At 48.4% G+C, this 16,321-nt stretch overlaps 1 protein-coding gene across 11 annotated transcripts in view; it reads left to right on the top strand.

Annotated features, from left to right (window-relative positions):
* Positions 1–16,321, top strand: part of LOC100113722 (potassium/sodium hyperpolarization-activated cyclic nucleotide-gated channel 2) — a 61,841-nt gene that overhangs the window by 3,051 nt on the left and 42,469 nt on the right. For 10 of the 11 annotated variants that reach the window (XM_031930919.2, XM_032600867.1, XM_031930916.2 and 7 more), the window contains exon 2: positions 508–1,472. In XM_031930919.2, coding sequence (XP_031786779.1) covers positions 1,441–1,472 — 32 coding nt within the window. In that variant the 5' untranslated portion in view covers positions 508–1,440. Of the gene's footprint in view, positions 1–507; positions 1,473–14,269; positions 14,460–16,321 lie in introns of those variants that run through there. The other variant, XM_032600866.1, reaches the window with a different exon arrangement.

The raw sequence follows: 16,321 nt of genomic DNA, 5'->3' as shown, positions 1-16,321 counted from the left end.
GTGCTGCTGTACTGCAATCTTTCTTCTCCGGAATGTTCGTGAGAGATTTCGTCGCGTCTACAGTATTTAAGGGATATAAGCGAGCGTATCTTTTGAGCGATGCTCCTCCCCGCATATACAGTAGCAGTAGGTATAGCCATCTGTATATACATAAATACCTTCGATACTGCATTCGCTGCGTCGCGTCTCGCGAAGGGATCAATACGCTGACGTGTAGCATCGCTGCAGTTTAATACAGCTGGCTTAATCCCGGGCTATCTCTCTGCCGGCGAAGGTTGGCCCTTGTGTGTGTGTGCCAAATATTACATCACATTCTTCATTTAAATATATTGCGATGCCACATATAGAGACAAAGGGCCGAGAGAGCTGCTCCCTCCGATCGTCCGGCAAACTTGCGTCGCGAAAAAAAATACGCAACGCCTGAGTAAAACAGCGGTTCGCGAGGAGGATAAAGTTTCGCAGCTGTAGACTCGAATAAGGCATAAATCTATGTGTTCTCTGTTCCAGAGGCGGAGCACCCTTCCCCGATCCTGGCTATCCCGCAGCCCAGCGCCTGGAAAAGCGCCGGCTCGCCCCACCAACGAGAGCAACATCAGCAAGAGGAACAGCGGCCTTATCGTCTTCTCGCTTCTCGGCATCGTCGTCACCACGAGCATCTTCCGCACCCGTGTCCTCGTAGTCGCCGGCAGCGTCAGCAGCAACGGCTGGCCGTCCAGCAGCGTTGTCGCAAGCAGAGCTAGTGCCCAAACGGAGCAGCAGCAGCAGCAGCAGCAGTTAAAGGAGCAGAGCAGCACGGTAGTCTCTGCGAGAGTTCGCGCTCCCCCCTGTCTGCCTGAGCCTGACCCCCTGGCGACAGGGGTCCGGTGAGGAGCGGCCGGGTGACGAGGCGCGTTCGAGCTCCACAGCAGCAGGGTGGGTGCCGGGGCGACCGGGGCGCGGCTCGCCCGTCGGTTCGCTCGGAGACTAGCGCGACACCTAGCCTCGGCCTACCGATACCGGGACCAGCAGCGCCGGGCCGTCCAGCTTAGACGCATCGCTGGCGGAGGTCTCGTCGTCCTGGCTACCTCCGAGACCACGGCAGCCAGTAACGGCAGCGGCGTGGCGGCGGCGGCTCCGACGGCGGCCGCTCAACTAGCAGCCGAGGCGGGGGAACACCAGCAGCAGCACCACCACCACCACCAGTACCAGTCATTCAGTCCACTCCAGCAGCAGCAGATCGCTGCTTCGATCGCGCTACAACGGCAGCAGCTACAGTTACCGCTCCAGCAACAAGTGAGCCCAGCTTCGCTGACTGCCCCCGCCCAGCAGCAGCAGCAGCAGCAACAGCAGCAGCAACAGCAGCGTCGAGCCAGCCCGCCGCGGGACGGCGGTGCTGGCGACAGTGGCGCCACCTGGAGCAGCCACGGCTCGAGCTGTCGCTACCGAGATAGGACCTTATCCATGAGGAGCCTCCACCGACGTGTCTCTCATCCGTGAGTACAGAGCTCCTTCTCTATACCTATAGTCATACCTAGTCTACTCGTAGTCAGCCGCGCTGATCTTGAGCCGATATCTTGAGCAGCACGATATCTCAGGCACGCTGTACTGCGAAGCAGGTCTAAATTTGACCCGAGAAATCCATACGAAACAGTCGTATACTCCTCCAAACCTATCCGTACAAGTCCGAGCTGCAAACTGTTATGCGAATAAGCACATAATTGCGCGTGCTCCTCCGCAGTTATCATCGAAAATTAGCTCCGGAGGAGGCTAATTGAAAAAGCAGCATTGAATCTCGATTTTAACGCGCGAGCTAATTGCCATGATCGATGCCGTGCGTGCGGCTCTCGGCCGATCAATACATTATACATGATATAACGCAAAGGATTTTTAGCTTGTCTTTGATCAGCGCGCTTTTAAGCGAGTTTTCGCACCGTGATTAAAAAAAAAAAAAAGGCAGAGCTGCGGAGAAAGAGAGACTTTTGACGTGTCCTACTTCGATGTGGTTTTACACTTTTAATTTTGTCCGTGCCGGGGTTCGCGAGCACTCGAAAGCGAAAAACTTGAGGAGAGACTGTGTGCGCTTGTTTATTTTTTGGTTTATTACGCTCGACTCGCCCCGACTAATGTTTTTCGTTGAAAGTTATCGCTCGGAACTATTAAAATGAAAAAAAAAAAAAACGCTCGATGATGTACCTCCAGCAAACGTTGTAGTCTCTCTCTTTTCACGCGACTGCGCTTCACGTGTACACACACACACACACGTGCAGGTATAACCTCCTCTTTACGACTCTCTGCCCCCCCCCCCGCAGTCCGTAAGGGCTTTTCCGGCTGTCCCTCGAAGCTGCTGGCTCGTCGCAAGCAGCAAGAGGCGAGATAAAGCGGAATATACACGGCTATGTACAAGAGTGAAAGATAAAAGTGCAGTAAGGAGAAAGTTTACGCGCTGCTGGCCGACAGAGGGAGAGAGAAAGAGCCAGCGGATAGACTGATGGATCTTTTTACATCGCGCGACGAATGTCTTACCAACTTCTCTTCTTCCTCTTCTTCTTCTTTTTCGGCACTTGCTTCTTCACCCATCTTCAAAAGAGTATGTCTTTATTTTTTTCGTTATTTTTCAACGCCACGGATCGATCGCTGTATTTTATCGCGCATACTTGATGCGGCCAAAAACTAGTTGTTGCGGTGCATTTTTTAGCGCGGCTTCTGGGCTCTTCTGTGCCGCTCTCGAGCTCGCGGTTACGCTGATGGCCAGCTCGAATTATCCCGACGCCGTAAGTTTGCGCGCTGAACTTTCAGCAGCTCGAGGATTTAACAGAGCTGCGGCGTATTTCGAATTCAGCGCTCATCGGCCGTATATGGATGAAAATTCGGTCAGGTAGGTATATATATATATATATTACGGAGAGTCGGTCCCTTGCTGGCGAGTTTTACCCTCGTTAACTTTTTACGCTTCCGCGCTGCGCACTTTTCACGTTTTATCGTCCTCCGGCGACACGATAAATCGCGCGTTGCACCGGCCGGCCGACCCCCGTCTTTATCAAAAGCATAACTACTTTTTTTTTTTCTTCGCCTACCCGCACAGCACTGAACCGGCAGTTAGTTCGCATTCATGCAAGCACAGCTGTTTTTATATTTATTTTCTCCTTTCGCCGCGGCGCTTTTTGACAAAGAGTGTCGGCTGCGTCCGGTAGCTCTGCGCTCGAAATGCACGTAATAGCGCGGTTAATTCACGGGTATAGTAGCGTGCGTCGGCTGAGCTTTTTTTTCTCTCGCCGCTCGGCTCTATTGAAATCCGAGCGGATGTTGTTTATCGCGAAGCGCGCGAGCTTCTAATTATGCGAAAGATGAAACCGGCTTGATTTCGAAGGCCCCTTTGAAAAAACATTGCTACACAGCAGCAGCCGGTACAGAGAGAGAGAGAAATATCTAAGAACTGAAATCTCGAGCTTGCCCTTGTGCCGAACTCGCGCGGCGAAATCAGGTCAATGGAAGAGCGAGAGCTCGCGAGCCGCCTCCTACTCTCCACCTCCTGCTCTTTTCGATCATGCCGCAAAGTTTTCAGGTCGATTATTTCGTAGCTTTGGGCGCCGCCAACTTCGACCCCAGCTCTCGAGCGAATCTTTAACTACGTTCGTCGCCTCTCGTGCCCTACTGCGTGGGGCCCTTGGGACCAGCTCCTTTTTTCTCTCCCTCGATTTTTATCCCGCGATCATTTCTCACGGAGCCTCGCGACGCGTCATATATCGTCCAACAATATCGAGGCACATCAGAAAAGCTCGGGCTTTGAATGCGCGCAAAGCTCCGCTATGCACGCCCTTAACGAACAAAGCCGCGAGGGAGAGATATAGATGCCCGACGCATAGAAAAAGCGGAGAACAATCGCGCGCGCGCGCGCGCGGGGCGGCGAAAGGTCGAAGATGAGCAGCAACGGCAGGGTCTCAGGGTCGCGCGGGCCCCGGGCGCGATTTTTTTTTTTTTTTTTTTCTCCTTTTTACTCCCTCTCGCACACGCCGACGGTATATCTAGACTCGAGAGGCTTTTGTTCGCCGCGCGACGGCCCGTTTTTTTCCATCTTTTTGTTTCGACGAAATCAATCAGATCTACCGAACGTTGCCGCAGCTGTAGCATCCTTAAACTGCGATTGTTCTTTGGTCTTTTTGTTAGCGGAGCTTTTGTAGCCGCCACCAGAGAGCTTTTATTTTCTCGGAGGTGCAGCGGTCATGTTTGGATGCATAATTCGTCCATGTGTGTATCGCGCTTTCTTTTGACGGGCCGTACCCAAGCCAAGGCTGGGAGATACTTATACCTGTACTACTGAAATTCTGCGGGCGCCAATGCCATTGTTTGGCTCGACTCGCGATGTCGAGGCTAAATTTTTTGTTCGCTCTCGCATTGACGAGAAGTATTCTAAAATTTTGTAGGCCGCGAGTCGGATCTCGAAATGTTTTCTCTCTGCTCTTATATTTTACGCTCATCTCGACGATTACGCGATCCCGTCGTTTCCATCTCATCCGCGCGCGTAATTTTCAATATCGCTCGACGGAGCTGAGAGAGAAAAAACTACGCACACACACACACTCGCAAGATTTTCAAACATTATGAAATATTCGCCGTTGCGCAAGTCGTCGCGAATGAGTATCAATTCGCTCAGCTATTACGTAAGTGCGGGGTACGAAACTTTCTCGTGGCCGGAACGTTAAAATTTTAAATGATTCCCGATCAATCGGAGCATCGATCGGCGAGGGTTACGTAATTTTTTCCAAACTACACACAGTCGAGAATAGAGTCGTTTAGACGCAAAAATGAGTATGCGTGATTTCAACGTTGGATTCGCGATGCTTGCGGATGAGGTCGATCAGCCTTTCTCCGGCGTTGGTGGTTTCGTCGTTTTTTGCTTCTCTTACTGCCTAATTCGAAATGTGGGACGCGCGCAAGGTTTTCGGGCTCGAATTAAATAAACAATTATTATTGATTTTCCGATGCGCTGTTGTGCTATAGGCTTAGTCCGCCTACTTTTGGCAGCTACTTTTAGACTCTCCAGGGCCTGTGCCAGCTCTCTATACGCCCTCGTTCCGGGATTTGTCGAGCGTCTATTTTGATTATTTCTTAGATTTGTTGATGCGATTTTCCTTTGAAACCTCGACAAAGCTATGCAATGATCCCCGTGTAGTTTATTTCTCTCCATGGATATACTCTGAGCGCGCAGGTGTTCACCGGTCATTCATTTCAAGGATCCGCATATTCGCGTGGGGAAGAATGAGAATAAAAAGTAATACATAAAAGCGGTGGCGCGCAGACCACCGGAAAATGCAGCGCAGCACAGAGCCTCGTCTCAGCTCTCGTCTCTCTCGCGGAGAGGCAATTTATGAGCATTGGCTCCATTGCTTGTTTTCCTCGAAAGAAAGTTTACGGCTGTTTGGCTTGACGAAATACCGATTCAATATCTATCTATATATTTTTTTTTCAACCACGCAAAAAAAGGTAGGCTAGAACTTGGAGCAGTTGCTGCTAAGGCCGAAGCATCGGCTCGAACCGTAGGCTGTAAATCGCGCGATTCTTGGGGTACACTTATCGGGCTTTTTCGATACTCTGGCACGTTTTCTCGTTAATCTAACCTACATGGGCTTCAAGAGAATGGAAAAACACACGGCTTCAACCGGATTCTGTATAAATCGCGTATATAATATATCAGCAAGTTCGGCTGTAATTTCTATTAGCTCGCCGAGCACACGCGAGCTCGTCTAACCGAGTGCAGGCGTATATAGCTCCACGGTAATTGGCAAAGAGAAGTGGAAAAGCAGAGAGAAAAAAGCTCGCGAGTAGCTTTTTGGAAACACTCAAAGTTAAGCGCTCGCCGCGGCTGAGAAGCTTCACGCGTCGCGCTCGACAAGTGTCGCGTGTTTACCTTCTTTCCATCTAGTTTCAGGGGCTCTTGCATACACGGCGCTCTTTTCGCCCTCCGCTTAGATAGCTCGAGTAGCGCAGGTAGGTATACCTGCAATGCGGCTGGAAATCAGCGGCTAATGGAGCTTATATACTCGGACATCGGGATAATCTAAGTCGCTCGGCGAGCCGCTTGACGATTATTTGATTTTAAAGCGGCGTGTAATCAGCGAGCGGCGGGTGCTTTCTCTCTGCAAACTCGATTTGGGCAAGTCGTGTATAGTGCTGTATGTAGGGCGTGTAATTATAGTCTCGGTCTCTCTACTTTGTTTTTCCTGCTCTCTCTCTCTCTGCTTTCGAATTGGAGGTGTACAGTACGGGGGAAAATCCCGTTTTTATACAACTCGTTAATAAAGCAAGCGAGTCACAGAGTCGAAAATGCCGTGTCACGGCAACGACGTCACGCGAACGCGCGTGCGATTAGTCATCAGTGCGCGAATCGCGGAAACACGCACACGACGCAAATTTATTATGGCCGATTGCTTTACTTTGATTTTCTCATCCGTCAATTACTCGCGCCGCCAGCTCGACTCGCTCCTCGTTTACATCCACCTTATACGCTGCCGTGTTTTTTAGTCTACTGCAACAGCTCCGCAGAGAGCCGGCAAACAAATTAAAGCCCTTCGACAGTTATAGCGCGCGCTCTCGATCGCGTATAACTCTTGACATTTTCCTAAACTCCCCGAAAATTAAAGTGCCTCTCTCCGGCGCGCGCAATAAATCTCACGGCTCGTTGTCCCCTTTCAATCGACTAATTGGATACTCGCGCGCAAACACATCTGTACGTAGAGTAGTCGTCGTCGTCGTCGTCGTCGTCGCGGGAATGTGAGCTGGGGGGTGGAGATACTGAAATTGTCCGGCGCAAATCCGCGCAAACTCGCGAACAACGCGGCGGCTCGCTGGACGAGAGGAGGCAGACAAATGCGGCAAGTTTCTCAATATCCTGGAAAACTACTGCCAGCTGGAGGGACATGCATGAGAGGATCAGTCGACAAATGAGACGTCCCCGCGAGCCAGCCATTGTTATGAGAGAGCCGTGCGTTGCGCTGCTGTCTCTCTCTCTCTCGTTGATGCGCTCTTGTGCATATGTACGTGATCCGTATAGGCTTTCGCGGGCATTTGGCCGGGCTTGATGCGATGCTTGCGAGATGTAATTGGCTCGTTCGCATCGGCCTGATTTATCGTCGGATTTTTTCACCGTTACGTAATAACGAATACGAAATCAGTGCGATAAGCGCAGGCAATTAAATTGCCGTCGAAAGTTGTAATACTATAGAGCCTCCATAACAGTTACACACAGCACAGATCGTATAGCTGTATAAGATATGTAATAGGGGCAGTAGACGCGTCGGGTGCAGACGAACGATCGCAATTCAAGCGTGTGCGTAGGAAAGCAGGTTACGGGGGAATGTGTGCTGTATCACAAATTTCAATTTTCCACGTCATTTATAGCGATAGCCACGAGAGAGCTTCTTACGAGAACGAGGTATATCACGGACAGAGGGGCTGTTTAACAGATTCATCTTTCTCGCGATTCACAGCTTTAATTGAGTTGTAAGTCATCGACAAAAGACGTTCGGCTCGTTATTACGGAATTAATTAGTTCGGCGAAACTCGCGAGCTATCGTTATACAATCGAACTGCAGCCGATTAATAATAGCCTTATATTTAATTCTTCCTATCTCGCGCTGGGAAAGCCGGAAATTCGGCGTATCAATTTCTCGCGCGGCAGTATAGCTCCGGGACAGACTCGGTAAATGCCAGCGTCAGTTCTGTCTAACTGCGGCTGCAATAACGATTCCTAGCCCGCGCACTACTCTGTGCTCTATAGCAATAGGCGAAATCCTTTATTGCAGCTATACAGCAACGCCCAGACGTTAGTATAACGGCGGCGGCGGCGGCAGCAGCAGCGACGAAAGTACACGAAATGAAAAGCAAGCTCTAGAGGGCTGCTATGTATGTATAACGCGCAGGAGAGTTGAAAAAGACGGCAATTTCGACTCCCTTCGCACCTGTGGCTTCTTATTCTCTCGATGCGTATCGTTAATTTTTCCCTCGTAAATTACTCCTACAATACGCCCTCGTCGAAACCCGAGCCAAGACGTTAACAATGCATTATACCGAGTCCTCGAAGTAACGTCGTTATTCCGATAAATTACCCTCGGGGCACACACACACACATACAGCGCGAGAGGAGAAGAAGTAGGAATGCGTATATAAGGCTGCGACACAAAGCTCGCGCTCGAGCTTTCTTGAAAAATTTTAAAGCATCAGAGAGAGAGAGAGAGAGCGAAGCGATCTCGAGGAAACACCGCGCGGGCGCTTTTACGAACAAAGCGAGTCGCGCCAGCGCGTGGCTGCGGAAAAGCGCAAGCATCGCTCGGGGGGAGCGAGAAACGAGCGTCTTTCATTCGGCTGAAGTGTGTATAAGAGTGAGAGAGGAGTGAAGTTTCAATGAATAAGACAGACTCGCGGATGAGAGCCTTTTTTCTCTCTGCGCTGATTTCACACATGTGTATACTTGTTGAGCTTAATTATCGCAGCTTCTATATGCAGCCGAGTATATATTGATATTTCACGAGGAGGAACAATTCGGCTTTGGCAAATATTTTCCATTGTGCATCGGCAGCCCTTCGGCGTATACACGCGACGCGAGAGTCTCGGGGAATAACAGAGGGAAAAAAAGCCGAGAACAATGCTGGGCCGATGCGATGCTAAAGCAGCACTTTATAACGGCGCTGGGGCGAGATGCTCCTCTTTTCGCTGCTTTTTTTTTTTCTCTCTTACTCGCTTTTATGAGCGATTGTACCTATCAAAAGATGACTGTTTATATCGCGCGCTGCCTTTGTGCTGATTTTTCCTGCCGCTGCTGCTCTTGCCTCAAGGAGGAAGACTTGCGCGCTGCAGTGTGATAAAACGGAAAAAAGTACCCGCGCTCTGCATCTGATTGAGATATGCGTTTTTTTTTTTCATGCTTACTTGTCTTTGTCCGTGTATATACAAAGACACGAGGCGCAGTTATCGACTCAAATTGCAAAGGTATTCGGATTCCCTTACGCTGTCGATGCAATTACTAGTCGAGACTATATCGCGCAATCAAAAGCCTGCCCGATATAATTACTCATTTTGGAGCCAGATGGAATTAAATGCCCGGACAGTGGCCGCTGTGAAAAGAGAAAAAAACACACACACACGAGGAGCAAAAAAGCGGATAAAAATACAGAGTGGAGAGATGAGTTTTCAAGGCGCGCGCGCGAGAGAGGACGAAGATAAATGGTGCGTCGTCGTCGTCGCAGTTACGCGGAGAGAAGGAGGAGAAGCCTGTGCGGAGGAGGCCGACGACCCGATCGCCGAAGAAATTAGCTTTCCCGTATTAAGGAACTCCTCGCTCTCGCTGAAATATCATAGAGTAGTACGAAAATTCGAGTCTCCCGAGCAGCAGCACTCGAGATAGCTGTTCGTTTAATGAGCCAGTCCACCCACCCACGCACACGTGGGAGAAGACGGCATGAATACAGGTGTAGCGGCGGCGCTGATGGACGTATCTTTAAAGATAGCGAGATAGAGAGCGCTCCTCTGCTCTTTCCCGAACTAGATCTAGGCGGCATTCTATATAACTAGGCCTTACAAAATCGAGCGGACAACAATCGATAACTGACCCATATTGTATCGATCCCTCGCGCTTTCCTTTACGAGTCTCTGGTTTATCTCTCGGCGCGACTCTTCGCGCTTATACGAAAATAGACCGCGACTGATGCAGCTTGCTCGACGCACATCAGAACTCAAAGGCTCGAAGCCCCGCGGATGGCTGAAAAGATCGGTGATTTCGAGCAGCAGCAGCGGCACTTCCCTTTCCGCGCGGCCGAAAGCTCGCGCATGCGTTCTCAGCTCCCCCGATCGGTAGTAGTAGTAGTAGTCTAGCCCTTGAAGAAGCCGAGAAGTAGGAGGAGGAGAACGGAGGGTGCAGCACGCCTTCGGGCACGGATTTAAGAATTCGCTGAATGGTCGCGGCCCTGAAGCCGATTAAAATCGACGACGACCTAGATCTCGCTCTCGCAGCTCCTGCCATTGTAAACAGGCCGGGCGAACGTTTTTTTCGACTCGAGTGGCCGCCCCTTTCAAGAGCCTACGGAGCAGCTGCAACAGCGGCAGCGGAGGAAGGAAGGATGGAGGCGACGCTCGTATCGCAGCCATCTATGCTGCTCCTTCTCTTTCGTTTTTAGCAGCCAGGTGCGATGCTGCACACACGGCCGAGACCTGCTCTGCCAGCTCGCAGCCTTCTCGAGGACCCTTGAACCGACGTCTCTCTCTCTCTCTATCTCTCACTTTGTATACGTGTGAGACAGAGTGCGAGAGAGTTTTTAACCTACATATTATATGCCGGTGCCCTCCTACACCTGCATGAGTTACGGCGCTGGGAGCTTTTTTGAGCTTGCGCTTCGAATTAACGTTGATGTCTTAGCCCCGCGGTATATGGATGCTACGAGTGTTGTCGAGTGCGTTGTAAAATGGAATATATCGCGGCAGTGACGCGCCATACTATCCTATCCGATATTAATCGCGTTTTTTATATGAACGATGCACCCCTTACTGCGAGCCTAGTGGAGGCTGTGGGTAGTGGAGAGTTGAATTTTGATAGATCTATGCCTGTACTATCCTGCTGAATGAAAAACTGATTCTATTGTTGTTGTGTTGTTGTTAGGGGTTGGACGTTATAACACACGCGGTATCCGGCCCAATCATCATCGCGGACTAAGCAGTAGGGTACATTTCAAAGTTTCTTTTTTTTCTTGATTCATTAAACTTTTTTCTTTCCTATATCTACTCTATATACAATCGCATTTATATCTTGCTCTTCTATTGTACTCTTCACTTTTTCATTTTTTAAATTTGATTGATCTCTCTTTAGCATTGCCTGCCTTTTCATGTTCTTCTTTTACAATAGTCTCACACGATAATTCTCTCTTTTACTGTATCATTAATGCTCTCTATTCACACTCTATAGCTTCTTGTAAATCTTTTGTCAACTTATATTGAGCTCGTTATTTCACAGCTATACCACAATGTTTTTTCGAAAAAAAAAAAAATAATAAATAATCGCATTTCTCAGCGTAATTTTTATATTTATTTATCAGAGGTGGAATTTTTATGATTGATCGTTCAGGTGAGTTGGTCGAGTAGTTTTGATTGATTTATTGCCAATTATACATTATTTTTTTGTTAATATACGATTATAGATCTGTATTCTGGATATCAATTTGTTCTGCATGTTTCTGCATTATTTATGCTTTGAATAAGCACGAATTTTTTATGGAAAATAATAACGCGGTATGTTGATTTTAAAAACGCAATATGCGGCGCTTTTTCGAATATGTTTTTTCCCGGAAATCCGTTGGCATCAGAATTTTAGTTTAATTTTAACACAAGACGTGGAACATGAAATTTTCAAGCTGAGCCTTTTAATTAATAAAAAGCACGTAAACGACTACTGTCGTTCGTTGTACTCCTACGTTCAACCCGTTGACAGCTTATTAATAAACAAAGTATATTCACTCATAAAGGAACGATGTAAATTGACTTTTTATCAATCAGTCCCTTTGAAATCTCCCTTTGACGTTGGAAAGTGAGTAGCGATTTCAGAAATTTCGACTAAACGTAAATTAATATAGAGTTTATAAATAATATACGTTATTCACAGTAAAAGTGTGGCTTTACGAATCCCCGTAGTTATGAATTTTGAGAAAATATCAGTGTCGTTTTACTTTTATCTCTCCATGCAATATAAGGTGACTAGAATTTTCAGCAAAAAATTCATCGATCTCATAACGACAACGACGGTATAAGAGCATTAGAGAAAAGTCAAGCGAAAGCCCGACGATGGTAAAGATTAAACGGCGAAAATTGCCCGTTCGCATTATCGCAGGTGACTTGATTAAAAGATCGGTCAAGCTTTAAGAAATCTCGCCGGGCAATCTCTCTCCGGCGGGCGATGGACGTCGCTCTCTTTCGCCTCTTTTATACGCGACCCGTATATTTATTCTCCAAAGTGTCTCGTATATCCGCCAGAAGGAATGGCTTAAATTCGAAAGATCAAAGTGATTTTCCGACACACGCGAGCGAATCGCGGATCGAGTGCTGACGAATTAATCCAAAACTAATGCCGAAACTTCATTAGAGCAGCATCATAAGTCAGAGAGCCATTCGCCGGCACGTCGATATCACGCGAAATCCGCGCGCGCGCGCGCGCAGGTATATAATAACGAAGCGGGTACGATAGCTCGCTCGTCGATTTCTTCCTCTCGAGAATCATTTCCCGCGCGAGGTGCGCCGTATAGCGGGCCATTACAAGGTATCAAGGTTGATTAAAGCGAGATAGAGTTCCATGCAGCTGCGGCAGCTCTTTATCGCGCAGAAACGTCCCGCGAAGAGCCTCCTCTCCAGCGCGAGAGTCGAGGAATCTAGATAGATACCAATCGGCACAGATTTTCACTTGAATTTCAATGAAGGAGCTTCCATCTCTCTCTACGACGCTCTGGCCTTTTGTTTTCGGCCGCTTTTTGCCGCGCGAGTAACCGAATGAATTTTTATGAACTCTAATGCACTGGAAGAGAGAGAGAGAGAGAGAGAGAGAGAGAGAGAGTCGGGCTAGAGAGGAAGTGGGTAAAAATACACGTATGCTTCGCTCTCGTGCATTATAATCTGCATCATCGATATTCGTGCACACGCGCACGCACACACGAGCGAGCGGAGTCGACAGACAATGGCAAGAACAATTTCCACGTATGATATGCATTCGCGAGCGATTTTCACATCGGATGTACCGCATGCGCGCGTACGGAACGAGGAAGAGCAGTGTGCGCAGAGTTTGAGCACTGTTTCAATTTCCGCAGTAAAAGAGCTCTACTGCGCGGTGTTTGTTGCTTTTTCAGGGCTGCTCTCGCTCCCTCTATCTTCTCGCTTCAAAAGCTTCCAGCGCGATATTTCGAGCCACGCTATATTTTTGATAATACTATCAAAGGCCTTGTTCCGTCGTTGTTGTGATTTTTTTCCTCGTTTTTTTTTTTTTAAATACCGAAAACTGCAGTTTCAGGCTACTATGCAGCGCGAAAGCGTGCAAACACGCGGATTTATGGTTTTTTCTCCCCTCGATTCTTGGTACACGTGGGCAAACAAAACCTGTCCATCGTTATTCCGCAGTTGAATTAAAAGTTTGCACAATAAATTTCCTTGATTTACGCTCGCGCGCAATAATAACAAAACATTTCTGTCCCGATTACCCGAATTCGAGCTCTCGTTCGCTCTCTCTCTCTCTCTCTCGAGGAATTTAATCGTTCGTGCATTTCATTATTGCACTCGTCTCCTTTTTTCCTCCGAGATGAATCTCGGCGCAAGACTCCCGGTAAACGATCCTTTGTAGTCGATATTTCATCCGCCACAATGAAACTCTCGCTTCATTTCTCTCCCTTTGCTCTCTCTCTCTCTCTCTCTTTCTCTCTCTACCATCTCGCTTTGATGCGATTCTCGTGATCGACGTTGATATCGCCGCGAGTGATGCCATTCATATTATACAGCTTCGCGTGTCTGCGCCGAGTTTGGCGATTTTCAGCAATTTCCCAGCGCTACTCCAATTACGCTCTCGTGTAAGCGCGCATTTAACGGCGAAAATCGACTCCTCCCCTCTCGTTGCGCCGCGTCATCGGCGCCGTAAAAAGCCGTGTACACAATTAAACGCGCATAATCCGCTTTGTTCGCCCCTATCGCATTATCGGCGGGGGTACTCCATAGAGCCGAAATAATAAAGGCGATTCGCAGGTCGTCGCATATACGCGGCGGGAGATAATTATCACTCGCGAAAAGCGCGGTAAAATTCCATCAATTATCATCCTCTCTTCCTCCCGTTGTGCGTAATTGCCACGTGCAAAAAAGCACCGAGAAGTGTCAACCTCGTAGTCGGCGTGATTTGAATAATTCCGCCTCGATCTCTTCGAGTACAATCCTTCTCGATTAGTTTAACGATCCCGGCGATTACCGCGGCTAATTACCCGCAGCGCTTATCAATTTGTCATTTGCGCCACGTCGTCACGCACTATTCTCCTTCTCAAAAATCGATCGCAAAAAGCATAATCATAAGCACAGAGCGCGAGCCGAGCAAAAAAAAAAAAAAAAAATCCGTTTTCCGGCGACCACAGCTGCTAGCGCGGGCTAAACAACTCAAGCGAGCCGAGACTAAATAGCCGTATGACGAATGGGCGCGGATTAGAATCTCATTGTTTAGCTGCGCGGAGGCTCGTGCGCGGCAGCCGGCAGCGAGATATATACCTAGATGCAGTCGCGAGCGCTGCAAAAGTGCCAGTCGGCCAGTAGAAGCGCCGGAGGCGGATAGCCTGTGCACGCGCGCATAAATAATCGCGCGAGCGCCCGCGGAAGGGTTGTTGTATATATACGTGTATGTGTGCAGCGGGTCTGCTCGGACGCGCGGCGATGGCCGGTGATAGTGCAAACGGCATGGACGTCTGGATCACTAGCTAGTTTATGAGGTGAGCCTTTTTTCCTTTTTATTTATTTTATTTATTTATTTTTTTTTTTGTTTACTCGGTGCTGACGCGCGGGGGATCGCCAGCCATTCGTCAACGTCGCGAGGGAATTCCCGACAATGGGGAGACGAAATTCCTGGGATGCGTGGAAAAATCTGACGAGCGCTCGCGATGGAGCCGGAGATAGAGCCTGTTTATGCAAACGTGCGCATGTAACGCTTGTTGGTTTTTCTTTTAGGAGGCGATGCGAAAAAAACTTGTTTTGTCGCTCGGATATAATTGAATTTTTTTTTTTTTTTTTTTTTGGTCGTTGAGATAATGAGCCGAAGTATTTTCGTTTTTGACATTCATATCGGCGAGGCCTTCTCTCGATTATCCATCCGTGACGAAAATATCCGCCCAGGCGGGACGTTTTTTCGGATAGCCGGTCGACAAATCGACTAAGACCGGATTACCATGAGGCTTTCGCTTCCGAGAATGAAAGGGACCGAGTGATCCAGTCGCGCGAGAGGCTTAAATAAAGTTCCTTTTTCCGAAATAAAAAAACGCCGTGTCGGCGGTATAAAGTCGACCGAATTTGTTGAATAATTTTATTTACAAACCGCTCGACGTTTCAGCTAAAAAATTAGAGGAAAAGAATCGTAGCTAAAAACGTGCAAATTTGCGCAATTCACTCGGCTCTAAAAGTGAGAGAGAGAGAGAGAGAGAGAAAGACTAACGATTCCAGCCAGTGTGCCGGTTACGTGCGTATAATCGTCAATTAAAATCCAGGCGGAATTACGCGAAATAATGGGTTTCTTTTTTTTTTAACTACACTGTCAAGTGTGATACATTGTTTTTCCTCCGAACAGTCCCCGCGAGATATTTAGGAATGCCTTAATTACCGGAGAATCGTAATTACGTAATGCCGCGATTATGCAGCGGTAATGTCCCACTTCCGCGGTCGCAATGTGCAGTGTATGCGACAAAGAAATGGTAATATAACAAGTCAGAGCCGTGTCCAAGAAGAATATAAGGAGCCAGTGGCGTTATCGACGATTCAGCGCTTCGCACTTATTACCTCCAACTAGACCGCACTTGACATGGAAGTGCACACACTGCAGCGTAGTGAAATTGATTTTTTTTTTTTTTTTTTTTTTTCGAGATCGAGAGAAAGAGCCGCACGCGTGCGCGCAGACACGGCTGCTGGCAGGAAGCAATGGAAAAAGTGGAGCGTACGACTTGCTTCTTCACGACTAATAACGAGCGCGTTGCGCGGGTCAAGGCGAAAAGGAAATAGTACGCCGGGCAGAGTAGCTACTTCCTTATGGCCGATGTAAGCGATTTCGTAACTCCTTTTTCTAGGAAACGCGAGCGCTGAGCTTTGATTATTTAGCCGCGCGAGTATAGGCTGTTGAAAACGCGCCGATAACGCTTTTTTCGAAAACTATACGGTCGTTTAGTCGAACCCGAGCTGTTTCGCAAGCTATAACTTTGGACTAACGAGTACGAGTAAAATTAATTTTTCAACCTGTTGGCAAAAGCACCGCGATCAAGATCGAAAATACCTCAAGCGCGTTCGCGGGATTAGCTCGCGATCCCGAAATCGAGCCTGTGAGATATTTACGCAGATAACCGAGTAAAGTTCGGTCTTTAGTGCATCGTAAACATCGTCGCGCATCCCGAAAGCCTTTGCGCTGCTACGGCTCTATATATATATATATATATATATATATACCATAATCGATCGGCTCGACCGACAACTCTCTCAGCAGCGGCATCAGCGACAGCAGCAGCAGTGGCTCGTAAGATTATGTCGTGTAGTGGACGAGCTTCGCCGCGTAAACATAAAGAGCCGCGCAGTAGCTGCCCCCCCGGACACGTGC

The sequence above is a fragment of the Nasonia vitripennis genome, chromosome 5 (genome assembly GCF_009193385.2).
Source record: "Nasonia vitripennis strain AsymCx chromosome 5, Nvit_psr_1.1, whole genome shotgun sequence".
Taxonomy (NCBI): domain Eukaryota; kingdom Metazoa; phylum Arthropoda; class Insecta; order Hymenoptera; family Pteromalidae; genus Nasonia; species Nasonia vitripennis.
The sequence above is the reverse complement of the archived record's forward strand: the minus strand, read 5'-3'. Positions and strand labels throughout refer to the sequence as shown.